Source organism: Mesocricetus auratus, unplaced genomic scaffold (assembly GCF_017639785.1).
Source record: "Mesocricetus auratus isolate SY011 unplaced genomic scaffold, BCM_Maur_2.0 Super-Scaffold_100024, whole genome shotgun sequence".
In the NCBI taxonomy this organism is placed as follows: Eukaryota; Metazoa; Chordata; class Mammalia; order Rodentia; family Cricetidae; genus Mesocricetus; species Mesocricetus auratus.
The window spans coordinates 14545059-14570496 of record NW_024429205.1 but is presented as its reverse complement, the minus strand read 5'-3'; the positions used below and the strand labels follow the sequence as shown (position 1 = coordinate 14570496).

General features: G+C 53.5%; 1 protein-coding gene across 1 annotated transcript; it reads left to right on the top strand.

The window, feature by feature from the left end:
- The first annotated feature begins 451 nt into the window (after positions 1-451).
- Positions 452-25026, top strand: Sdc1 (syndecan 1). Its single transcript, XM_005079068.4, has 5 exons — positions 452-816; positions 21339-21420; positions 22353-22828; positions 23274-23409; positions 23605-25026. Exons 1-5 carry the CDS (start codon positions 751-753, stop codon positions 23772-23774), a joined length of 930 nt encoding a protein of 309 aa, XP_005079125.1. The 5' UTR covers positions 452-750; the 3' UTR covers positions 23775-25026.
- The last annotated feature ends 412 nt before the right edge of the window (positions 25027-25438 follow it).

Here is a 25438-nt window from a genome sequence, read left to right as displayed (position 1 = left end):
ATTACATCAGTCCTTCGGTTTATATACAGCCTCGTCGCTGTGGGGCTGTGAGGCGCCCCCCCCTCCAATCTTGCTCACCTGGAGGGTGCTAGGCGCCCTCGTCCAGAGGGCGCTGCAGCCTGGCGCGCAGAGGACCAACAATCGCTCTCCTCCAGAGCAGAGCCTCGGGACTCGGAACCAGGCCATAGTAGCGGTTGCATCTGGGTCCGCATCGTCCTCGTATCAGGGAGGACACGACGCGGGAATCACAGATTGTCCGCACCAGTGATCAGCGAAGGAAGGCGGGGCTCAGACCCGCGGGAGCCGAGGAGAGGGGTGGGCTTCGATCCTAGGAGGCGTGGAAGGGGGTGTGGCTGCATCCTGGGGGTGGGGCGCTCCGAGGGGGCGGGGCAGCCCAGAGGGCGGGGCCCGAGGGGTGGGGACTGGGGCTACCCAGGCCCGCGGAGCTGGGGGTGGGCGGCTAGTTTTTGCAACGGCTTAGAGCCTGTGGGTTTATTATAAGGCGGAGCTCGGCGGGAGAGGTGCGGACCGGAGTAGACAGAGCCTGGCGCGAAGGAAGGAATCTGGCAGTCGGGAGCTGACTCCAGCCGGTGGAACCTGCAGCCCTCGCTCACTCAGGACAGCAGCACGCTGGGCAGACGCCTGGGACAGGAAAGCGCAGCCCAATCAGCAGAGCCGGCCCGCAGCTCCGCGCAACCCGCAACTCCGACCCGCGCAGCCCGCGGAGCTCCCGCCGCCGGTCTGGGCAGCATGAGGCGCGCGGCGCTCTGGCTCTGGCTCTGCGCGCTGGCGCTGCGCCTGCAGCCTGTCCTCCCGGTGAGTGTGGCCCGGGGCAGGGCTGGAAGGCGGCGGGAAGCCTGGACTCGCCACCCGCCGATGCCATGCAGGCGGCGGCACGTGGAGGGGGAAGGGAGCGGGGACTTCTTCCCGCGCTGCCTGGCGGATCCAGGGATGGTGAGCCCTTAAATAAGGACTCCTGTCCCGATTCCGTCCGCGGTCGGTGGGTGCCGCGCGGGTCCCACAGCTCGTGGTCGGGGCTGGGGCGTCCCGCTGAGTGGAGCCTCCACTAGCTCCCGGCGCTCAATTAAGTAAAACGACTCCACATGGGTGTGAGTCCGCCGGCCTGCGGCGGCGCCTGAAGTCACTCTCCGGTGGTTGTCTCACTGGCCACCTCAGCGGCCTGGCCTTCGTCAGTGACCCAGAGGGATGCAGTGGCCATGGCCACAGCGCCCTTTCCTCAGACCCTAATTCAAACCAGACTGCAGGCTGCGCCCCCAGCGCCGTGGAGCCGGGGAGCCTGGATCTTTGCACCCGGGCAAGTTTGGGCGCAGCAGAGCCGGCGCGGGAGCGGGAGGGGGCGGACGTGCGGTTTGCGGGAGGGACCGGGATCAGGGCTGTGCGTGGGACACAGGAGGGTGGTGCGGGGGGCTCTTGAGTTTTTCTCTGGCTGTCCCAGGTGAGCTGGGCCGAGCTGGCAGTGGGAGAGTCCAGGAAGTTGGCTTCACAACCCCTAAGACCCTAAGAACGCAACTTTGGGGTCGCTGAAGTTGTGCTGCCCCCCGGAGGGCCTCCTCCGCATGGCCGGCGCTAGGGACCCTCCCCGCGAGTGGACCCCGGTACGGCTCTTCCCCTCCCCCGACTCGGCTTTGTGCTGAAGCCGCGCGCAGGGAAGGCGGGTCCCTTGGCCCGCCCAGTAGGGCCGCGGGGAAAGAGGGACGAACGCGGAGCTGGCGATGGGGGGGGGGGGGGCTCAGAGTAGGAAGCAGCCATCCACCTTTGGCGGGGGTCGGTCTCTCCAATGAGCGACTTGGCCGACAAAGAGCTTGTCGAGGGTCCCCAGAAAGTGCTCTCCCGCCCCAGCCGCCGTCCGCTAGCCCGCCTTCCCCAACGGGGGCGCTTTGTTCTCGGCCCCTGTAACCCTTCCCTGGGAACCGCCCCGCAGCGCCGGCCCTTGACGTGGGCCGGGTCCTGGGTCGCCGCCAGGTGTCAGCGCTGCCCGCCGGGTGTCCACGCCCCTAGCCCGGGCACCCTCGGTGGAGTACCGGGGGTCCTTTCCTCTCCCCGGTTTGACCATCCCCCTGAGAGGCAGAGGCGAGGTGCGGAGCCTCCGGCTTTATCCCTTCCGGAAGTGGCAGTCTCCCACCGCTACATCTGCTCTGTTTAACTTCGGTAGTCCTGGCAAAGAGGCACGTGCGCAGGGAAGGAGAACTGAGCGCTGCTAGACACCCAGGTCGTGTACAAAAAAGTGGCATCTGGGCGCATCCCCGATCACTGCTTTAGTGGGCATTGTCTTCGCCGCATCCCAGGTGGCTCCATCACTCTGGAGTCTGAGGGAGGACCTCGATACCTATCAAATTGCCCATGAGCTGCGGGGGGGGGGCTGCGGGTTGCTGAATCAGGGTTCTCAGGGAGGGATATGGTTTCCGAGCTGAATCTCCGGTGCACTCCTGGCTTTAAGGTCCAAGAAACTGCTCTTGAGGGTTGTGGTTTCTGTGGGACTCAGATCATGCCTGGAATCAAAGTTACCACTGTGGAGAAGAAAGTGGAGTCGCTTGGCATGCCTTCCTGACCCGCCTGGCATTACCTCCGGCCCTTCTCTCCAGGCCCAATGTGAGGCCTCACTGGGGCAGGAGAGGTGCGGTTCTTTCTGCCTTACTTTCCAGCCAGGATCCAGCTTCCCTGCTGTCTTTGGTGAGGCAGATATTCCTATGAGCTGGGGCCCTCAAGCTCCCGTTACTAATACCGAGTAGGCAATTGGAGGTGGCAGTTCTCTATGGACTCTGTTTCCTGGAATTTCCTGTACTTTGGGTAAGGATCGGGCACTGTGGCAGGCGGCCTTTCTGGCCTGGGAGATTGGACCCTTAGGGTGACACAAGGTCTAGGAAGCCGAGTTGTCTCAATGTGAGGGATCTACAGTCCTGGGAAGGCTTCCCGGAGGAAGAGGTTGAGCTGAGTTCAGGCACTGCCTGAGCTTTTGGGGCAGACTCCCACTTGGAGGCAAGGATGTTCTTTTTGCTTATTCTTGTTTTATAAAGTTTGGTTGGTTTGTTCTCTTCCAGCAAATATCCACGTTTGGTTAGAAGTGAGCGTGGAAGAGTAGGGGCCCTTGCAGACCCTCCACCCCCCCTTATCTTCTGGGTAATGAAGGCAATTGGGGTTTGTTTAAAAGGGAAGCAGAAACCCAGGGGCTGCCAGAGATCTTGTCCCCTTCCGAGGGCTCCCTTAACTCCTGTGGGAAGCAGGTCAGAACACCCCTGGGGACCCGTGAGATAGAGACTGTCTGTTGGGTGCCTGCCTTTGAATGGGCAAGGGGAGGCTGCTGGGAACCACTCCCCAGGGACGGGAACAGGTTTGTTCAAACTGTCCCTCAGTGTGTGTGTCCCCATGGTCTTTTGTTTCTGCTATGTAAGGGAAAAAACAAAGTCACTCTGGAATAGTTATTTGCCATTTTTTTTCTCTTTCTTAACTTAATTATTTGGACTAGTAGAGACATTTCCCCTGAGGTCTGGCAGAGTGGGAGGGAGTGGGGGAGGATGGGTTCCGCCTTTGGAGATGATGTCACTGCTGGCTTCAGCTCCCGAGGGAGGGTGGGGCTGGTTTTAACCTACCTGTGGCTCCTGATGGCTCCAGTAAAACCTCATTAAAACACATTGGTGGGGAGCGGAGGCCTGGAAAGAATGACGGGAAAGCTTGGTTCTTGCAGTACTTTCTAGATGTCCCCATCCCCTCCCCCCAGCCTCGCAGCAGAATTTTGGATTCCTGAAATCCTCTGAAAGTGTATCATCATGGTAGTCAGACGTTTTCTCAGTGGATTAAAATTGCTTCTGGTTTTTTTTTTTTTTTTTTTTTTTTTTTGGTTATGTAGCACTAACTTGGCTCCCCTGGAACTCACTGCGTAGGCCAGGCTAGCCTTGAACTCACAGACATCCACCTGCTTCTGACTTTAAGTGCTGGGCTTAAAGGCATGTGCGTGCCACCACTCCCCGCTTTTGCAAAGCATTCCTACACTGAGCAGCATTCTAAAACCCTGATTTCCTCCCCATTATCCTCAACAAAAAAAAGGATGGCTCGGCGTGTTTAATCCCTCCTGATGCTAGGCCCTCCTCTTCTTGGTGTCAGACAGTCTCCTGGTTCTGTATGGTTCTGAAGAACAGTGTGTCCTGGTGGTTTGAATTCCTAACTGCCCTTGCCTTCTCAGTCTCTGGAAGCTAGAAGTGGCACTGGTGTGCCTGAGTGCAATAGCTTTTCTCTTCAACTCTGGTTGATTTTCTTTAGCAGGTGGGAAAACAAATCGGATTGGTTGTAATTCTTACAACAACAAAGGTCTTACCTCTCAGACTGTGTGAATTTGGTGTCCGTCTCTGTTGAGACTGCTGCAGCGTTATGGTAGACCAGACAGAAGGGAGCTGTCACCCCTACAGCCCTGGACCTAGAGTGATGAAGAAGCATTGGCCAGGTGAAGGACCGAGGGACCTCCCTCAGTGAAGACATACACACACAGTACTAGGAAGCACGCGTGAGCGTGAACCCCAGTTCCCCAACCCCCTCTCGTCTGTGACTTACTGGCTTCCAGCTACCTCGGACTAACAAGGCTCATTCACTCTATGTGTAAAGGTACAAAAGCCTTTGTTTTTGGTTTGAGACAGATTCTCCACTCTGCAGCCTAGCCTGGCCTTGAAGTCTTAGCAGCTCTCCTGCCTCAACTTCCAAAGTGCTGAGGTGACAGGCATGAGTCACAGAGCCTGACTGGGACTCTTGTTCTTTGCCCTTGACTTTACATCTTGACTTTGGTCTTTTCTCCATCTCTTCAGTGTACGTTTTGGTTCATGTTCTACACAGTTGAGCACCCGTACCGTTTGGCAGGTCAGAAACACCTTTGGATCAAGTAGAGCCCCAGACCGAAGCTCAACTCTGAAACTGATACACTGTGTAATCTTAAGTGACTCCCTTGCGAGTCTTCTTGTCATCTCATCCATAGAACAAGCCATCACTGTACCTGTTCTTTCTGCCCTCATTCTGTCATTTGTGTATCCATTTCATAAGAGATGGTGTGAAAGTGCTTTGTAATGAAAGTGCCCGAGGAAAGGTAGCTGTGGGTAATAGTTAAGTTACCTTCCACTGTTAGGGCGCACTTGGTGCTTTTCTTAAAGTTCGGCTTAGTCTTTCTTTATGACATATACTATCGCATCATCTTTTGATTGAAGAAGAAATGGCTTATAGAGGCCAGCCTTCCACAGAGAAGAAAGTGCCAGAAGCAGGCCTCTTGGTATGTGGTTGTGTGTGTGTGTGCTTGTGTGTACATGTATGTAGATGTATGGTGTGAATTCACTGTAGAGTTATCCAGTGCCTACAGCCCCAAGAAGTTCTGCACACAGGGTCTGGCTGAACCCCGTGTGGTCCTGCCTGACATTTCCAGGTCTTCCTGGACTTTGTTGCATGTGGGCATTTTACATGGAGTGGGTACTTGACTGGGCTAAGTTGGCCTGCACCGTGCCTTTGGGCAAATCCTGAGACTGGGCAATGCCCTGGGCCTTGGCTGTGGGTAGCTGATGGTTGCTTGGGTCCAGGCAAGAGCTCTTCATAGAAAGCTGAGGTCAGGAAACAACAGTGGGTCCTGCCAGTGGGCAGTGTGCACATGGGGCTCCAAGAAGTTCACATGGTGTTGACTGTGTGCCGAGGAGTCTGTCTGGGCAGTGCCTGGCTGCTTAGCTGTTTTTTGTCCTGAGCATGAGGACACACAGATTTAGTAGTCTTTGTAAGCCCTGGGAGGTGGGTATCCTGACCACAAGTGGGTAGCTTGGGACCCAAGACTCCTGGTTCCTATGCTGCATTCTCCTTCTGGCTCTTTCCAATGTTGGGGTATGCTAGGGAAGCATTTTGGACAGTATGTTACTTCTAGTCCCAAAGCACACAGAGCATACTGTTTCTTGCTTTCTTCCCTTTCTTTCTTTCTTTCTTTCTTTCTTTCTTTCTTTCTTTCTTTCTTTTTTTCTTTCTTTCTTTCATCCACTGATCTTGAAGTGTTGGGTTTGAAAATCCCTTCTGAGAGCCTCCTGTAGTGTGTGCAGAGGGAAGATACTAGAACAGGAAGTTTGTAGAGTGTTTTCACCTCCAGGACCTTGTGCCCTGGGGCAGAGTCAGCATGGTGTCATTTTCCTATTGGCTATTTGAGGAGAGACTGGGTTTTAGGTGGGAATGCGTATTCTAGAACCTTCTATCGAAGATGGCAGGGGTGCCCTGACAAACATCAAAAGGGCATGGGCATTTGTCTTTTACCATAAGCAGGTAACTTCAGGTGCAGAATGTAGACAGGAGGTCCTCAGAGTGAGACCCTGAACTTGGTGCCATTACAGCTCCAGACGGGCATTGGAGGTCCCTGGGCAGCCTGCTCTGGGATAGCTTGCTTTGTAGACATAGGGTACTGCTGCCTGCTCTACAGGACCTTCCCAGGTTACTTCCCATTGTCCATGCTGGGGAAACCCTGACAGGGGGTAGATATTGGAGGAGGGGGCGTCCTGCCGCCTGGCATGTACTGTGTGTATGGAGAGTCAGGAGGCCTGGTGAAGCCTGCAAGTGGAGGCAAGTTTAGCATGACTGGGGAGAAGGCAGTAGGAAATCTTTGGACCTCAGACAGGTGGGCTGGTGTTGGTAGCGGTGGATTGGCTTTCTCCTTTGCCCAGGGATCCTTCCTGCTGACTCTGGAACTCGGAGGCTTCCAGAAGGAGCTCCACTGGGAGCCTCTCAAGGGTCTCAATCCACCTTCTGGTGTTTATGGCTTCGTGGGCTGCCTAATTATATAGAGAGGCTGTGTTCCTCTGGCCTCCAGCCCTGGGAAAAGGCCTGCCAGTGACTCACCTGAGGCCTGCAGCATGCCAGCATAGCCCTGGTATTCTCCCCGTATCAGGCTTCCCTTTGAGTTCTGCAGCAGTGATAGAAACGTTTGGAGACCTGGTCACCTCTTATTTGCAGCTCCCTCCCTTTTTGGGTGTCTTCACCCTTTGAACTGCATGCCTGATGCCCTTTGTAACCCTGGCTTAGAAGCTGCAGAAATTATTCCTCGCTTTGTCCCTGACTTCCTTGTGGCCCAGGTAAGTAGTTGACCCTGTGGGCCTGTGAAATCTGCTCCAGGGCCTCTTCTCATTGCTGTGTCTAAGAGTCATGCGCTGGCAGAGAGATCTTGTCTTAGGATGGGTGAAGGTGACCCTCCAGGACTTCCCAGGCTGCTTTTGCTCTATCTCTATCCCTCCTGGGGACTCAGCAGGGACAACTGACTGCTTGCTCCAGGGGTCTCAGAGTAGACCAGTCTGGAGACAGAGGTGAGGCAGGTTTTCTGATCTGTGCCCTTGGCATTCATTGTGGGAACCAGGGTGGATGAAGCCTCTGGGCCAGGTCAGGCTGGGGGTGGAGGCCAAGTGATACTCTCTCTACCCACACCCAGGCCTCCTGGCACCCTCTCCAAGGTCCGCTCATCAGCAGGAATGAGAGCTGTGCCGGGCAGGTTGGGGCAGTGGGCAGGTGGGCGTGTTTATCGCTGCGCTCATCAGCTGAGTCACGATGCCAGGCCCCATGAATTCTCCCGGGAGACTCACCCAACCACCTTGACCCACTGGCATGAGGTGGGGCGGGGCAGTGAGACAAGACAGGCCTCAGGGGGCTGAGAGGCAAAGGGGAGTTTATTCATGTCCAGGCTGTGTCACCTAACTTGTGGATGTCTCGGGTGTCCCCTGGATCTCTGCTGTCCCAGGAGGATTCTGCCTTAAGTGCCAACCTGGCTAGACTATCTGCTGGGGGTGCAGGAAATACAGCAAGGCCCATCTGTGGAGTAGGCCCACCATTCCAGAACAGAGACCTCTCCTGGGTCTTCCTGGCCAGCCGGAGGGTTTTATCTCAGAGTTCCTTTCACAAGACCATAGGGTCCACTTCGGAGCCTGGACTACGAGGCTCGCTTCTCTCTCTGGCTATGGGGAGTCCTTAGGGAGGGTCTCATAGATGGGACATCAGGAAATACAAGATAACCAGGCACCTCTGTCTCTTGGGCATCTCTGTCTCCAAGGATGGTAAGAGAACCCTTCCTGTACAATGGCAGGGGTGAGACACCTTTAATGTTTCCCACTTGGGTCTATCCCAGCTCATTCTGTGGCCACAGAGGCCCTCTACTGCTACCTGTCTCCTGTAAGGGCAACAGATGGGCCTGATGCCTGGGTTGAGCATTAGGTTGGCCAGGTGAGGGGGACTCAAAACTGGCAGGCTGAGAACACAGGATACTGATGCTAGACAGACTCACCAGGTGGGTCAAGCAAGCGTCACTCCTCCCTAGGATGGGGGCTGGTATCCACTACCTGTGGCATCTAGTGTGTGCTGGTCCCTGGCTGCCATAACAGTAGTGGCTAAGGATGTTCCTGAGGCTTCACCAGTTGGAGACTTGATTGTATCAGAGGGGCACAGAGTGACACTAAGATAGTCTCTGCAGCAGCCCTGGCGCCCCTGCTGATCAGGAAGCACACAGGTCTTGGAGGTCCAGGCTCCTAGGAAAGTTCCAGGTGGATATGGGGGTCAGGTTTGGGCTCGCAGGGCCCCAGGCTGTAGAGTGTCTAAGGAACCGCTGAGACCATTGTGGAGATTGACGTCAGTTAGCTGAGGGGGTGTGGTGTCCAGAATGGCATGTTGGGGAGGAATGGGACCCTGCTTCCAGCCTAGGCTTGGCCTGTGGGCTGTGTGGTCTCTAGGTTCTGCCCTACATCCCTACCCTTGCCCCAAAGGCACTCTGAAGGGGCATTCCAAATAGACAAAGTGTTCCCTCTGTTCTCTCACCCCAGGAAGAGGCTGGCCGGATTGTAGCTTCCTAGGAGTGGTCCTGAGGACTCCATTGGTGGATTTGAGAGAGGGATACAAGTAAAGAGATTTGCTGGCATATAGGCTGGGTGTCCATTGGACTCACCAGCCACCTGTTTTTCCACAGAAGTCTGGGTCTGCTTACCTTTGGGAGTCCAAGCTAACTCAGATCTTCGGGGCTTGAATAAGGGGCTCCTGGAATATTAACTGTCTGTTTCACCTTGGCAGGTCTAAACCCAGGGTGGGCTAGAGAGAAGTGTGAGGTAGAATCTGGCCCACCCGAACCACATCCTGGCTTTACTGATTCCTACATCACCTTGCATGTAATTTTTTACTTCTAAGCCTCAGTTTTCTTACTTGTGAAACAGGGTCATTGTATCCTGCCTGGAAGGGCTCCTGAAAAGATGAGTGAATATGTGAAGTGCTTGGAATTCTCTCCTTGACTGGGTGGGGGCTCAGTCTACAAGAGGCCTACTGTGTGCAACACCCCCAGTGGCTGTGCCCGCACAGGAAGGTGCAGTCTCCTTCACGTGGTCTTGCCCCTGGAGTGCTGATGTCACAGGGTCTGCAGACACAGCTTTTGTCCTTCCTGGGAAGCCCAAGCCGTTTCTGACAGACCAGACGTTTGTCTTTACTGAGTCTGTGTATGAGACTGGGTGCTGGCCTGAGCTGCCCTATCAAAGGGGGAGGAAGTCAGGGAAACACAGACACCGGGTACCTGGGTGGGGGCTCAGGCGCCCGGGGTTTCAGCTGTGGGAAGCCGTGACCTGTGCATGGAACTTCTCACTGAAGGTTACCTTGAGAGGAAGCGGGTTCCCTGGCGACACCAACATAGCCCGGCCAGAGTGTGTGCAGGCTCCTGCTCTGAGCCCACTCAGCGCCAGGGAAGGCTGCTCTTCTGTGGCGTGCGAGCTCGGGGCTGCACGGTGAGGATGACTGAGGTCTGGCAGGACAAATCTGCCTGGCCTCTCTTCACTTTGGCACTGTGTGCTCTTAAACAAGTGACTGTCCCCTTTGCCTCGATTCCCATATTGTGCAAGATGGGCAGGGCTCTAGGGTCTGAAAGTGGTTTAAAGATAGGTTAGCTAATCCAGGGAAAGTGTTCAAACCGGTACCCAGCACGTTACTCAAGAAATGTGAGTGGCTGCCGACAACTGGTTTCCTAAGTTCTAGATAATGTTTCTGTGCTTCATGTGACCCCAACAGCCTGGGTCACGTGACCCCTACAGCCTGGGTCATGTGACCCCTACAGCCTGGGTCAGGCCCTTAGTTTCCCCACCAGGACCTAGGTTACTAAAGGCTGCCCCATACTCCCTTTTAGCCACCTCTATGTCAACTACAAAGACCGGGGTTGCGCAAGCCTCCAGCCTCTCCAGGCTGTGAGATGTCAGCGAAAGGGCCTAGGCTCTTCTGTTCCTTTGTGGGCCAGGGCCAGCCCAGGAAATGAGGAACCCACCCACCGTTTCAGACACAGGCCCCTCCCGGAGAGTCCGTCTCCTCAGGCTAGCCCACCCTGCCACTGTCCACTCCAGTGAGCCCTGGCCTCTGTGTGCTTCCCAGGGGCCACGGTGCCTTTTCTGTCTGAATCGGGCGGGGAAGGCACAGGCATCCGGTAGTTCAAGGGGAAAGGGGAAATCTAATGTACTTCTGGGAATGGCGTCCCTGTCACCTGCACTCCGACACAGGTTTGCTCTTGGTCCCTTCTAGCCTCCCTCTTATAACCTTTCCCCATCTGTTCCAGCTCCTACCCAGCGGCAGAGCCCCGGTTCCAGAATCGGCCCCTCCCCCATAGGAAACAGGTGCTATGATGTGAATGACTGGCACCCCTTAACCCCTCCCACAGGTATTTTAATTTTCGAAAGGGCATTGCGCAACCGCAGAGCCGCAAGAAGACAGGTTTGGGGAGGGTTAGAGTTGTAGACGTGTCCCCAGCCTCCCAGCTGGAGCCCTGGCCACTGCAGGTGTGTCAAAAGTTTCTGCCTCTGTGAAACTTGAGGACACTTTATTTAGCCAGTTCAGGGACCGAATGGCCGGAGAAGTCTGTGTGGCACAGGTGTCGGGCCCCATGCCCTGCTGAGTCTATAATCAGCTAGGTAGTTTTGGGGTGCTGGCAGCCTGGGAGTGATCGTGGCAGGAGTTCCTTCGCTATACCCCCCAGACTCGCCAGCCATCTCTCAAGTCCCCTGCCCCTGACCAGCAAGGTGTGCCCCGGGAAAGCTGAGAAGACCCCCAGCTTCTCTTTAGGATAGCCAGCACGATGGGGGTGACGGGTGGGGACAATGTAAGAATGCCTTGGATGTCCCTTCCATCTACACAGGCCGCTACCCAGAGACACTGGTTCCCAACCTTTCCAGCAGCCTCCTGGGCTATCATGTTCTTTGGGAGTGGCGAGACAGAGGACATCAAGTCACCGTGCCCAGTGTCCCTGTCACCTACCACCGCTGTTGGATGTCACATTTGTGGTCTGCTGCCCATTGCTTCGGTCGCTGTGACTGGTTGCCCCCTGAGGATGAGGCAGAGTTCCCCCCACCCCACCACCCAGCCAGAGAACATGTGACGTATAAGCTGTAGTCTGGGCCGAGAGAGCCCTCTTGCTATCATTCTGTCAAACGGTAAAGATGGGACGGGCCCAGATAAGGTTTGTTTCAAGAAATAAGAGCTCAGATTTTAGGACATCTTTTTTTTTTCTATTTTGGGTTTTCTCGTTTTCTCTTAGCACATCCGGCTGGTCGGGGCCACAGGACTTGAAGTGGGGTGGCTGGCGAGCGTGGCAGATAGGCTCAGTCTGGTGGCTCCCTCTGGGAGAGCCATGCCTGGCGCCCTTGCCCCCACACTCACTCTCTGCAGTCTCGCCCTGCCTGTCCTGGCTGGGTTGTGGCAGGTGAGAGCCGCAGAGGAACTGGTCTTCCGGCCCCGGCGCCACACCCAGCTCTCAGCTGAGCCCCATCAGCGACTAGTCCTGGCATGCGGACGGCAGGGCAGGTCCCAACCCCACAGGGGGGTGTGGGCATCTGGGTGTTCCAGTGACACTGACCTGTTGTGGGCCTTTGAGACTGATGGCGGGGAGCAGGGGACGTGGCTGAGGCATCGACCTTGGGTTGCTGTCTGATGTTACATTAAAGGGGGATGCTCCCACAAAGTGGTCGTTGCAACCCAGAAAGGATACTGTCTTCACCCTCTGCCTATTCCCAAGAGTCCCCAAGACACACAGAGGATGCCTAGCAGGTGTGGAGCAGCAGTGGGGACTGCTGAGGTGGGGGGTGTGGGGGGATGTGTGTACACCCAGGGGATCCTGGGAGGCTGGTCCTGTCGGTGGAAGTGCTGCCGGGGTCTGGGCCTTGGAGGTGCTTTGGGGTCCTGTGCTCCCTAACTAGGCAGCTGACACTCCTCTTTACCTGCCTGTCCTCACCTTGGCCCCACCCTGGGTTGGGCCTCTCATTCACTCCCTACTGGGTCACCAGTCACCTTCCCTGCAGGTCCCAGCTTGACTGTTGGTAGAGAGACCGAAAGCTGATATATCTTGGTGCCTGTCAGCCGGAAATTTGGGTGTTGCCTGAAGGCACCATTGGGGGCTCTCCCTCCTGGGGGTGGCTTTAAGAGGGGGTGGGTTCTGGGTCATGAGGCCTCCCTGTAGTTTCTCAGGTCCCTGGGAGAGAAGTGAGGGGTTGGGCATCACCCCACCATGAATCTCTGATCACCACACACTGTCCAGCATGACCTGTGAGAGCCATAAAAGTATTCAGAGTTATCCAACCAGGTCACTTCACCCCCCCCACACACACACACACAAAATGGGTCCAGAGACACACAGGGAGCTGCCTAGACACCGTGTAGGAGTAGTTGAGCTAGTACTGTCCCAGAGACCCTTGCTGGAGCTGCTTTGGGACAGTCCACCCTGTTGCTGCATGCTCCTGGCGTTCAGCTAGGACTAGAGGGGAAGGTGACTGTGGGAAGGAGGGCAGTTGAGACCCCAGGCTGCAGGGCACCAGATACTGGCTGGGGGCTGCCAGGGTAGGAGGAGGTTTTAGCCACGTTCTTTCCTGTCTGCTCTACCCTCCTGGAGACACCTAGCACCATGTAGCACAGCTGCCCCCTCCCCAGGCCCACGTTTACCTTAGGGGCCCCTGGGATAGCTCAATGTCACCAGCATCCTCCCACTGATTGATGCCAGTCAGATTACACTGTGGGGCAGCTGGTGGGAAGCCAGCTGCTTGGGAAACACAACATTGTTCCGTGTCTACCCTGGCGGGAAGGAGGCCCTTGCTTTCCTTACTCAATTTAAGGGGCTTTAGAAGGTCGAATGTCCCCTCAGTTCCTTGGTGAAGCAGGCCTTCCTTATATCACAGTGTTTTGTCTGCCAAGAGTGAAGCCATCGGAAGTAAAGAATAATCCAGAGCCTTCCCAGGTTGCTTTGCTCTTGGCGCTGGCTTACCGAGCTGTCTTTCTGCCTGGTGCCTTGCCTTTGAACACTGAATTCAGTCAGGGAACTAGAGTGGAGGTCTTGCCTTCCCACTGCACCTCCAAGTGGAGCCTTGCCTCTTGAGATGACTGCTCTCAAAGTAGAGTCTCTGAGGAGGAGGTGTCGCCTGACATTGTGGTAGTTCTTGGGGGTCCCTGGATGCAGGTGGTAGTTTGGCATTCTTGGGTCATGTGTCCAGTTTTACTGAGGGAGGTGAAACCTAGTTTCTGTAGCTCAGATTCCTCAGCATGCCAGAGCTGTGAATCCTAGGAGGCGGGGAATTACTCCTCGCTCTTAGATCCCTATGTCTAACCAAGACACTGGGGTGGGGGTAGTTCTCTTGTATACTGTGAACCTGCTTGAAGCCCCGTGGGGGTATTTGCTGTGGAGTGGAGTCTTGGCTGGGTAAGAGTGAAAGGTGTTTATCCTGGTGTGACTGTGGGGGCCCTGTATCTCTATACTACCCCGTGTAACGTGTTGACTGGACAGAGATCTTGTGACTGGAGCTTGGGCTTCTGGAACAGGTGTGGGGGCCCCAGACTAGCTGGGATTCAGGCTGCTTGGGAACGGCTGTGACCCAGCTCCTCTGATAACAGCAGCCCTTTGTCACTGGATGTTGTGACTAATGGGGTTTGTTGATTCAGTGACTCGGCCCCACCCACAGAAGCTGGGGGTTCTGTTATGGCCCCAGACAGCCGCAGACAACCCATAGTTCTGCCTCTCTTTCCCACTCTATAAAGGGAAGTTCCCAGCACTGCCCAAGTGAGTTGTCTTCTTCTCTCCCGGGCCTCTTCAGATCCCAGCCCTTGAGGCTTCTCCTTCCCGAAGCCCCTGGAGTGGGGCACTGGGTATGTGCTGGGAGCTTTGTTAGGGCCAAGACCCCCAAGTTCCCAGGTGATGATTCCAGACTTTTGAAGTTAAGGAATCCATTTAATATCAAAATTCTGTGACCTTAACATTTTTCTTTTATCACATCTTATTTTGTGCGTGTGTGTATCTCTTTCTCTCTCTCTCTCTCTCTCTCTCTCTCTCTCTCTCTCTCTCTCTCGTGTGTGTGTGTATGTGGGGGGGCATGCGTGTGGGGAAGTCAGCGCCCTCCTCCTACCATGTGGGTCCTGGGGACGGAACTCATGTCATCAGACTTGGAGGTGGTGCTTTGCCCTTCGAATGGAAAGATGCAGCACTGTGGAGTTGGTAATGCTCTCTAAGGGCTGTGTGATTTAATGTCACTGAAGTTGCACAGTAGGTGACATGGTAGTGTCTTAGGGTGCTGATTGGAAGCCATAGGTCTTTGTACCTGGTGGCTGCAGACTAGTAGGGTGAGTGGGGGGGGCGATGGGCATCCTCTCCAGAAAGCCCATAGTCCCTGAACCTCCCGGAGACACCCACTTGGTACCGTGCCTTGCAACACAAATGAGGTATACTCATGCCCAGGATACCTTGACAGAGTGCTGGAATATGGCCTACCCTGAGCCCTAGGCAGCCAGGACAGATTGCAATGGCTGCCACAGAGGGTGGGCCTGCCTTCTAGTCAGTGTGGGTGTGGGAGCTGGCAGGAAGTGGCTGCAGGCTGCTGTTAAGCCCCTCCCAGCCAGCCTCCTGCCCACAGCTCCCAACACATGCTCTTTGGCGGTGGCTTGCAGCTGGAGGTGAACTCTCTCCTGTACCTTGTCCCGACCCATGCCGAGTCAGGACTCCATGTGTGCCTGGTACCCCCACCTGGGCTGCTAGGCAGGGCTAAGCATCATCTTGCTCCCTGGTGCTATGGCTGTAGTGAAGAAACTGAGACCATTTTGCTAGAAACTGATGGGCAGCCAGGGGAGGTGGTCCTTAGGCTGGGGAGTGGGGCAGAAAGGATGTACTATAGTGTGGGGACACGGGTTGTGTAGACGGCCTTGAGTAGGTCCTTCACCCTGGGAGGTGCTGTTTCTTATCTGTCAGAGATGCTAATCTCAGCCAACCTGAGGAGCTGCAGGGGAGAGAGGAGTAGGAATCCAAGTGAACGGTGGAAACCTCTCCAGCCGGAGGGAAGACTGAGGCCCTCGTCTCTTCCTTCCTGCACTGGGTCTGTGCCTTGGGTGTTTTACCAGGTGTCCTTTTACACAGCCCCAGAGGATGCCCGAAGCCATGTGTTGATTGGTCTTCTCGTCTGTCCTGTATCTGTACCCCATGGGTCTGCCCCGTGATCTTTGATCTTTCCAGGTAACCCAAACCTCTAACTTGGGGTTTTCAAATCACCTGACTTCCAGGCTCTGCGCTTCAGTGGCAGGGAGCTAAGTGGTGCTGGGTTTGATAACACAGACTATGAAACTCTTTTACCATGAGGTTTCTACTATATTCTTTGAAATAAAAGTGTGTGTGTGTGTACACCTGTATCCATGTGTGGCATACATGTACCACAGCAGGCACGTGGAACAGGTCAGGGAAACTTACAGGAATCTTTTCTTCTCTTCACCTGAGTCCCAGGATCAAACTCAGGTCATCACCCTCAGTGGCAAGTGCTTTACCGGCTGAGCCATCTTGCTGCCTCTGTTCTCTGTTCTCTCTTGATTTGTTTGTGGAGCAGCTGCTTTTCTTGAGGCCTGCAGAGGAGAAAGATGAGGCTGTGCTTGCCTTCACCTCCCGGAGTGGCAGGAGGGGATGACTGGAAGGGAGTTTCTTTATGCCTAGACATCCCAGAAGTGATACTGAGGAGGGCTCTTATGAGCCCCTGGGAATACAGCAGGCTTCTAAATGGTACCTGAAGCTGCATTGAAAGCTCCAGTCCGCTGGGACCTGGGGAGTCATGGTTCAGACTCATCCCCCCCCATTTCCTCATGGAGGTGGGGCAGCCAGGGAGCTGCTGCTTCTTTTTCCTTAGCGGGAGGTTGTGGGTTGTGGGATGGGGTTGCTGCTCCCACCCCCGCCCATTCCTGCCCTGGACCTGGTTTGCTGGTTTCAGTAGAGATTTGCTTTACAAGCTTGTTGTGTAAACAAGATCATAGTGGGATAAGCTGAACAAAGCCGGGGAACAAATTGCTTCCCGTGAAGACCCAATCTTATCTGGCTCTTAGAGAGCCCCCACCCCTTTGGGAAATTACTGGCTTTTGGGACTTCCCTATGGAGGGAAACAGCTAGCTGCCTTCTGTTTGCCTGGACCCCGGTATATGTTTGGTTCGCAGCAGCCTTGAATAAGTTCTGCACTCCTGGTATGCTGGTCTAGGTGGATCCTGGACCTCTGCCCCATCTCCAGCTCTCCCTCCCAGGGGAGGGAGTCCATGGGTTAGGAAAGGCGGGATTGGGGCCTAGAATGAGGAGGGAGGAAGCTATGATCTTGGGGTCTGTTGTCTGGAGGGAGCTGTTCTCCATCACTAAAGGGAGGCAGCCACGAGGAAGGCTACCACAGGAATCTGGGGTACCACCTGGGGTAGTGTAGACAGGATGTGGGCTGACTGGTGCGGGACTATCCTACGGATGATGATGGACCACGATGAACTTTTGAGCGTCTACCGCAGCGGTTCTCAACCCGTGGGTCACGACCCCTTTGGGGGGTCACATGACGATTCATAACAGTAACAAAATCATAGTTATGAAGTGGCAATGAAATAATTTTGTAGGGGGGGGTCACCGCAACATGAGGAACTGCATTAAAGGGTCGCAGTGTTGGGCTGTGAATGCTCACTGGAGTTGAGCCCCAGTGAACCAGCTGTCCTTGAACCTGGGCCTGTGTGAGCTCAAAACCTTTGTCCAGGGGAGAAGAGTGTGCTTTTGCTTTGTGCTTCTAAAGGAAGGGCGATGTTACTTCTGGCCTAGCAGCTTCTACACACGCTGTGCCGCCCCTGTAACCAGTTAGAGCTTACACAGCTAACCTCGGCTGGGTCTGTAGAGGCTCTCTCCTGCCTCCTCATGAAATTCTATCTTGACCCTGTGCTCGCTCTCCTAGTCATATGAGCCTCCTGGTGTCGGGGGTTGCCACGAATCCCAGGGAGTCCCTCGTCACAAATCGAACGGCTCTCATTACTTAGCACAGTGGGCAGGGACACTTGTTACTTGCTGAATAACAAGTTATTTCACCTCACATAGAAATTTTGTGGCCGTTTTGTAGTGCAGATGTTAGTTAGCACTGGCACCCATTTTTCAGATGGGGAAAGTGAGGCTGTAGGTTGTATAGTGAACTCCCTGAGGCCACTCAGCTGGTAAGTGACAGAGCTCAGGGTGTCTTTGGGGCCTTTAGCTGAACCATGTACTGTTTTTTTTTTTTTTTTCTTCCTGTTTTGTTGAGCCAAGAGTCTCTAAATAGCTTGGCTGGTCCAGAATGCATGTAGACAAGGCTGGCTTCAAATTTGCTGCAATTTTTTATGTCTTCCCCTTCAGTATTAGGGTTGTAGGTATGTGTTACTTCTCCCAGCTGTTGTACTTTTTTTTTAAATCATTCTTTGTTCTGGTCTGTCCCGGGGCCCTTGTATGTTAAGAGAAGCTTTTTCTTTTGCTAGCCGCTTTGGTTTATCCCCCGCCAGTCGCCTGGGCTCTGCCGCGCCAGCCTGGTTCTAGATCCGCATGAGTCCCAAATAAACACACAGGAAGCTATATTCATTATGAAGCTGTTGGCCTTGTTTGTCTCTTACTGGCTAGCTCTGCTTTAAGTAATTACCCCATAATTGTTAATCTAAGTATGTCTCTTACCGGAGAATAGTTCCAGGCTTCCTACCCCCAATGGCGTTACATGTTGACTCTCTTGTGTTTCCCCTTCCCAGAATCCTCCTCGACTCCTAGTCCCTCCTATCTAGGTTTTCTATTGGCCAGACAGTACTTTATTGACAAATGCACAGGCAAATAACAGGACTTCCCCAACATCTCCTCTTTTCTGTTTAAACAAAAGAAAGGTCTTAATTTTAATATAGTCAAATTGTATATGACAGAACAGTTATCAAGTAAGAACATAGTTACAATATTTTAGCAAGATGTAAAGAAAATATCATCCATCCCATCCTTGTGAGTCAAAAGTTCTATATGTATCTTTTATCATAACTAAGGAAAGCTATAATTATAACTATCTGTCTTCAACTCCATCAAAGACCACAGAAAGATAATATATAAACACTAGGATTAAAAGAGACATCTTACTGCCTGGACAGTCACCCGAAGTTCCTCTGTAACGTTGGGACATCCATCTTCAGCCCATAAGCCACAATGTGTCTGGAACACTTCTCAGCAAAGCAGGAAATTTCAAACTGTCCATCTCAAATATATTTCTGTATATCTAGAAACCTAACTTATGTAACTAGAAATTCTATTATAAGTAACTATCTATAGTCTGTATTCAATTATGCATTACGTTGTAAAAGATCAGTATAAGCACAATACTTAATCAAGAGGAGAAATATAAGCATCACAAAATTGACCTTGATTTTGTCTCAATAAATGAAAAACAATACCCATACCATAATTCCCCTTTTTACCATTAAAAAAGATTGGCTGTGATCACTAGCCAATTATAAACAATCCCATTCAAATGAAAACAAAGATTTATAAACAAGATGGGAATTGGGATGTCGCTCATTCCAAACTGCTTCCTGCTGGAAGGGGGCGCTGTTCATACCATGGGGATCATAACAAAACTCAGAAACCTGTATCAGTCCGTATTTTCAGGGCCTGTAAAACTGCATCATCTTAGCTGTTTTGATTGTTGGAACACCTGGTCCACTGCTTCCGGGGGTCTTGGTTCGTCAAACCACAAAAGCCTGGAAGGAATCCTTAGCTTTTCATTTTCTGTAGAAACATAAATAAAAACTCCTTTTCCAAGTAACATATCCTTACACTTAAATTTTGAAGTCAAGGCATTTTTAAAAGATAGAAGTTGGATTAATTCAGCAGCATTTATAATCAAGTGTACTTTAGCAGCAGTTCCTTCCTGAGCAAGCAAAAAACTGAAAAACACAATAGCGTACAGTATCCAGACTCTCTGTGTGTTTTCCATCTTTATGTGGCTTATTTATTTATCTATTATTACTTTATTACTTTATTTCTTTTACTTTTATTTCTTTTTCTCTGAGACAGGGTTTCTCTTTGGAAATCCGCCTGCCTCTGAAGTAAATCCTACCGGCGTGCGCCACCACAGCCAGCTTTTGTATTTATTTACCACTTTGTCGTTTTATTTTCTCTCTCAATCTCACGTATATTTTTAAACACACTGTAAACCTTTAGAAGTTTTTCTTTATCCAAGTCTGACTTTACTGTAAATCTTTATGTTTTTCTGGCCACGTGTCTTATCTGTAAAACCGCGGCTGTTTTAAACTGCCGGTTTTTCCGTCAAGATGGCGGGCGTAAGCGTGACTCCAGCTTACCGCCTCAGTCCATGCTGACATCCAGCAAAAGCTGCCACTTTCAGCTGTACATACACCCCTTTTAATTGTTAGCAGAGTCTCTTAAAACAACCTTGCTGTTTTTTTTTTTTTTTTTTCTTTTTATGCCGAGTCAGGAAGACTCCGGTAAGCAAGCCACGTGAATCTCGGCTTGTTGATAGCAAAACAGCACAACTGAGAAAATGCTGCTACCAAAAATCTGTGCTTCTCTCCGTTCTTCTGTTTCTAAAATTCCTTTAAAGCTTTTGTTGTTTTGCGTGGAAATTCAATCCCACTCCTGACACCATTTTGTTAAGAGAAGCTTTTTCTTTTGCTAGCCGCTTTGGTTTATCCCCCCGCCAGTCGCCTGGGCTCTGCCGCGCCAGCCTGGTTCTAGATCCGCATGAGTCCCAAATAAACACACAGGAAGCTATATTCATTATGAAGCTGTTGGCCTTGTTTGTCTCTTACTGGCTAGCTCTGCTTTAAGTAATTACCCCATAATTGTTAATCTAAGTATGTCTCTTACCGGAGAATAGTTCCAGGCTTCCTACCCCCAATGGCGTTACATGTTGACTCTCTTGTGTTTCCCCTTCCCAGAATCCTCCTCGACTCCTAGTCCCTCCTATCTAGGTTTTCTATTGGCCAGACAGTACTTTATTGACAAATGCACAGGCAAATAACAGGACTTCCCCAACACTTGTAAGACTATCCTACGGATGATGATGGACCACGATGAACTTTTGAGCGTCTACCGCTGGGTTATTTGGGCTAGTCTCATCGCCAAGCCGGGCTCTGTATCTTCTCTCCCTATCACCTCCTTACCTGGGCCTTCTGTATGTGGTGTCCTGGAACCAGTGATGGGGCAGTCATGGGTCCCACTCTCTGCCCCCCCATCCTGCCTAGCTGGGGGCAGTGCCCCACAGCCCCCATCCCTGCCCAAGTCCTGCGGGACTGGGTTTGCTCTCCACCACCTGTAGCCCCTTGGAGTTGGAGCTGGTAAGGCGGCCACATTCCTGCAGCTGCTGTTGCCAAGGAGAGCCCGTCCGAGGCCCACTGCCCATTCACTGGAGCCTCCTTAATGCAGAAGCCTTTTCAGATTAGCTTCCCTGTCCCCGGCCTAAAGGGCGCCCAGTTCTTTCTTCACTAAGAAGACCAGGATACAGTCCTTCCTTTGGCTGAGAAAATGATCCTTGTGACCCGGCCTGGGGCCACCCTGGGTGGGCAGAGCTGCCTCAGCCCAGACAGCTCCACCACGCCAGGCCTGGCCCTGCTTCTCACACTTGAGGCGTCCGTGCCTGCACCCCAGGGTCTAGCTCAGCTGGATGCTGGTTTTCTAAGTATAGATGGTTTCTGGGGGAAAGCTAATGTCCTCCATGCCTGATTCTCAGGGTGCGATTGACCGAAGGGTTTCACAGCGATCACAGCTTGCATTCCCAGGTTGGGTTCCCTGATTAGAGAGCGCGCCCCGGCCTTAGGACCCTGTCCCCATCGCTTGCATCTCCACTTGGCACCACGTTAGGTTGCCATAGCGTCGGGGATATGAGGAGGACCAGGGAACTTCCCAGAGCTGAGAGAGAGCCTCAGAGCCATGTGCAATGGCTCCCTACACGTGTAGCTGTGATGGTTGGCTGAGCCTGTCCGATTGCCTAAGACGAGAGCCCAGGGATGATGGGCACTGTCCGAGCCTCGTCTCAAATCCCTCTCTGGTCTTTTTTTTTTTCTAGCAAATTGTGACCGTCAATGTGCCCCCTGAGGATCAGGATGGCTCTGGGGATGACTCTGACAACTTCTCTGGTTCAGGCACAGGTAAGGCAGGCCCAGAACACTGAGATGGCCACAGGCCATGGCTGGAGTGGGTGAACAGGCAGTCACTTGGCTTTCGTGAGTCTCCTTCCTTCCCTATCCTCCCCTCAGCCATCAGTCAGAGGGAAGAATGGCGCCCAGCTGCAGCTAAGGGAAACACCCGGAGAAGTGGATTGGCTCTGAGAGGCCATGGGCAGCCCTTGGAGAAGGAGTTCAAGTTCACTGAGCATTGGTGTTTCCATCTGTGAGATGGGAACGCTTTGACCCAGAGGCTGTTGGGAGCTGTTGTAGCGCAGGCTAGAGAATTACTCTCACCTCCTTCTCTAGATACCATCTGTCTGGGGAAGAGATGGCTTTGAATTGCAGCTAGCCCAAGAAGTCTCCCAGAAGAGAGGTGGCGGGCGGGGGGTGGGGGGTGGGGGGAGGGAGGTGCGGGCAGGGGATGCTCAGCAGGGAAGTCAAGGTAGCAGTAGGAATGAACCAGAGCTAAGGGCTGGGAGATGGGTAGGACACAGCCACATGTTTCTAGGGAGAGAGGTAGGATGCAGGCATGTGTTCCTAGGGAGATAGGCAGGATGCAGCCATGAGTTCCTAGGGAGAGATGTAGGGTGCTGCTGTGTGTTCCTAGGCCTTTGGGGAAGAGGGCAAGGATAGGTGTATGTCCTGGGTTAGGGTCCTGTTGTCTCTGGTGCTTAGCCCATGCTCGCAGCAGTGCTCCGTCCCAGATTTCTGGAATCTTCCACACAGTTCAGAGAGCAGCAGGCTGTTCCCAGACAGCTGAAGCTGCAAAGGGCATCCCTTCTGGCCCATTTTTCAGAGTTCAGCCTAGGCTAGTTCACCCTGGAGGGCTCAGGCCCCAGGCTCACAGCACGAACTTGTCAGGCTGAACACGTGGGCACCTGCCTTCCCCGACACCCCCGCTTCTGCCCCTGTAGGTGCTTTGCCGGACATCACTTTATCACGGCAGGCTTCTCCCACTTTGAAGGATGTGTGGCTCCTGACAGCCACACCCACGGCTCCAGAGCCCACCAGCAGGGACGCCCAGGCCACCACCACCTCCATCCTGCCAGCTGCAGAGAAGCCTGGGGAGGGAGAGCCGGTGCTCACGGCAGAAGTGGACCCTGGCTTCACCGCTCGGGACAAGGAATCGGAGGTCACCACCAGGCCCAGGGAGACCACACAGCTCCTGATCACCCATTGGGTTTCAACAGCCAGAGCCACCACAGCCCAGGCACCTGTCACATCTCATCCCCACAGAGATGTGCAACCCGGCCTCCATGAGACCTCGGCGCCCACAGCGCCTGGCCAACCTGACCAGCAGCCTCCAAGTGGAGGTACTTCTGTCATCAAAGAGGTTGCCGAGGACGGAGCTACCAATCAACTTCCTACAGGGGAGGGCTCTGGAGAGCAGGTGAGTGGCTTTGTATTTCCCGGGTGGCCACTAGTACCCTGGCATCTTGGCACTCGGCACCCTGACGTCCTATGCCCTGTAGAGCCCATTGTAGCCCTCACCACAGCGATGGAGTAACAAACTGATTAAGAGATAGATCAGTAGGAGGTTCCTTAGACATCACTCAAGAGCTAGCCACCTAACGTTACACCAGGGTGAATTTTCTCTCTTAGAGCACTATGGGATTTTCAAACAAAAATGTGTGCTTTGTGTCACTTGAGGTGGTATCTGTGCCTTGGGCAGCTAGGGACCCGAGTGTGATTTGCACTCCATGACAGACGCTGGTTTAGGTTGGGTATGTCAGATGTGGGGTGGCAGGGGACCCCCGACAGGGTCTGGCAGGGCTCCAGGTTGCTATTGTGTCAATGGCTCCAGCCAGACCTGACCCGGACTTGCGCTCCTGTAGGACTTCACCTTTGAGACATCTGGGGAGAACACAGCTGTTGCTGCCGTAGAGCCTGACCAGAGGAACCAGCCTCCAGTGGATGAAGGAGCCACAGGCGCCTCTCAGGGCCTTTTGGACAGGAAGGAAGTGCTGGGAGGTGAGTCTTCTTTCAAGTAGGTAGGAGGAGACAGGCTGTGGCTCTGTGGTAGCCGGGGTTTCTGGGGTGCAGCCATCTTTAGCCATGGGGTGGCGAAGGAGAAGGGACGACTACGGCCCAGGCCACTTACTGTGTTGTTCGTACCCCTGGACCCATATTGCTGCTGAGCTAAGCCAGCCTCTGCCCACTCCCTAGGTGTCATTGCTGGAGGCCTGGTGGGACTCATCTTTGCTGTGTGCCTGGTGGGTTTCATGCTGTACCGGATGAAGAAGAAGGACGAAGGCAGCTACTCCTTGGAGGAGCCCAAACAAGCCAATGGCGGTGCCTACCAGAAACCCACCAAGCAGGAGGAGTTCTACGCCTGATGGAGGAACGGTTCTCCCCCCACCCCCAGCCCCTGCCACTCACTAGGCTCCCACTCGCCTCTTCTGTGAAAGACTTGGGGCCCCGGCCTCCACCACTGCGTTGCCTCCTCAGCACCCAGACCCTTCCAGCTGTTCCTGCCTCAGCAGTCCCAGGGTGTGCTGGGACTACATTCTACTTCTTTGACTTCTGCCTAGAAGCTTGGGTGCAAAGGGTTTCTTGTATCTGACCTTGCTACCACAGCCACACCTGATGTCCACTATTCCGACTTGGTTTCTCCCAATGGGAGGAGACCCAGCTTTGGAGAGAAAGGGGACCCAACTGCTTTGGACCTAGATGGCTGGAGGATCCAGTGGTGGGGGCGAGGGGGGACAGGAGAGGGGCTTCGGCTGACGTGCCATAGCACTTATCTGTTGAGACCGTTAGGGTCGGCCATGCTGTGGTAGGGGATGGAGTCCAGAGCTCCTTGGAATTCACTTCACATTGTGGGGAAGTCTACTTTAGATGTCAACTTGTTTTTGCACATGTTTCCTCTAGTTTCTCTGTTCAGAGCCCCAGGCGACTTTACTTCTGGGGTAAGGCAAGTCAGTTGACTGGGGTCCTTCACCTCGCTTCCCCAATCTACATTCGGGCAACCGCATCGGGGTCATTAAGACTTTCTGTTTTTGTTTTTAACCTAGAAGAACCAAATCCGGATGCCAAAACGTAGGCTTAGCTTGTGTGTTGTCTCTAAGTTTGTCGCTCATGCGTGCAACAGGGTATAGACTATTCTGTATGGTGCCCCATTTTTTTGGTGATTCATAAGTAGGCTGGCTAGTCCAGGACGCCATGGGGTAGCCACCTCCTGACCAGTCATGCCTGTGTGCATAAACTCAGGGCCATGACCGTGGCCTGGGCCACTGTGACATCAGAAGAGCCTGTGTGAGAACTTAACTCCTATAGCACAGTCTAGGGATGGAGGGGAAGAAGACTGTGGGGTGGGGGAGGGGTGGCAAGGATGCCCAAGACTCTCCTGCCTTTGGTACCATCTCTGGTCACCTTTCTCCCGGAAGTTGACAAGACACATCTTGAGTACAGCTGGCGCTGGCTCCTCCAAGAACCAAGTTCACCTTCAGCTCCTGCGGCCCTGCCCCAGGCTGGAGTCAGAAATGCTTCCCAAAGACTGAGAGTCTTTTGCTTTTGGCAAAACGCTACTTAATCCAATGGGTTCTGTACAGTAGATTTTGCAGATGTAATAAACCTTAATATAAAGGAGTCCTATGAACTCTACTGCTTTCGTTTCTTCTCTGGGCTGGTGGTGTAGACATAGCCAGCCTTCTCTCAAACCCTGGTAGCTCAGGGAAGCTTGGCTCAAGGCTGCGTGCCTCCAATTGTATTCTCTGAGGGGTAGGATCCTGGGTCCAGGATTCCTCTTATTGTTTGTTTTTGGTTTTTTTGTTTTCTTTTGGCCAAACTTCTTTTGAAAGTTGGTAGGATCAGCCAAGGTTTTACAGGGCCTGATGTCTGCTCTTGTAAATAAGTGGTATAAGTAACTGGGACTCTAGCATAACTTGACCTGGGGCCACCAGAGTCACACTTGGTTTGCAGAGCAGACACCTGGGACAGCGTTCCTCCCGTGTGTTTGCCGGGACACTTTTCCGAGGACTCCTTGCTTATTTAGCACAAC

Excerpts from the sequence above, each read along its gene's own strand:
- Sdc1 (XM_005079068.4), top strand. The coding sequence starts at position 751 with ATGAGGCGCGCGGCGCTCTGGCTCTGGCTCTGCGCGCTGGCGCTGCGC. Across the intron at positions 22,829-23,273 it reads GGGAGGGCTCTGGAGAGCAG|GACTTCACCTTTGAGACATC; the intron begins GTGAGTGGCTTT and ends GCGCTCCTGTAG. Across the intron at positions 23,410-23,604 it reads CAGGAAGGAAGTGCTGGGAG|GTGTCATTGCTGGAGGCCTG; the intron begins GTGAGTCTTCTT and ends CCCACTCCCTAG.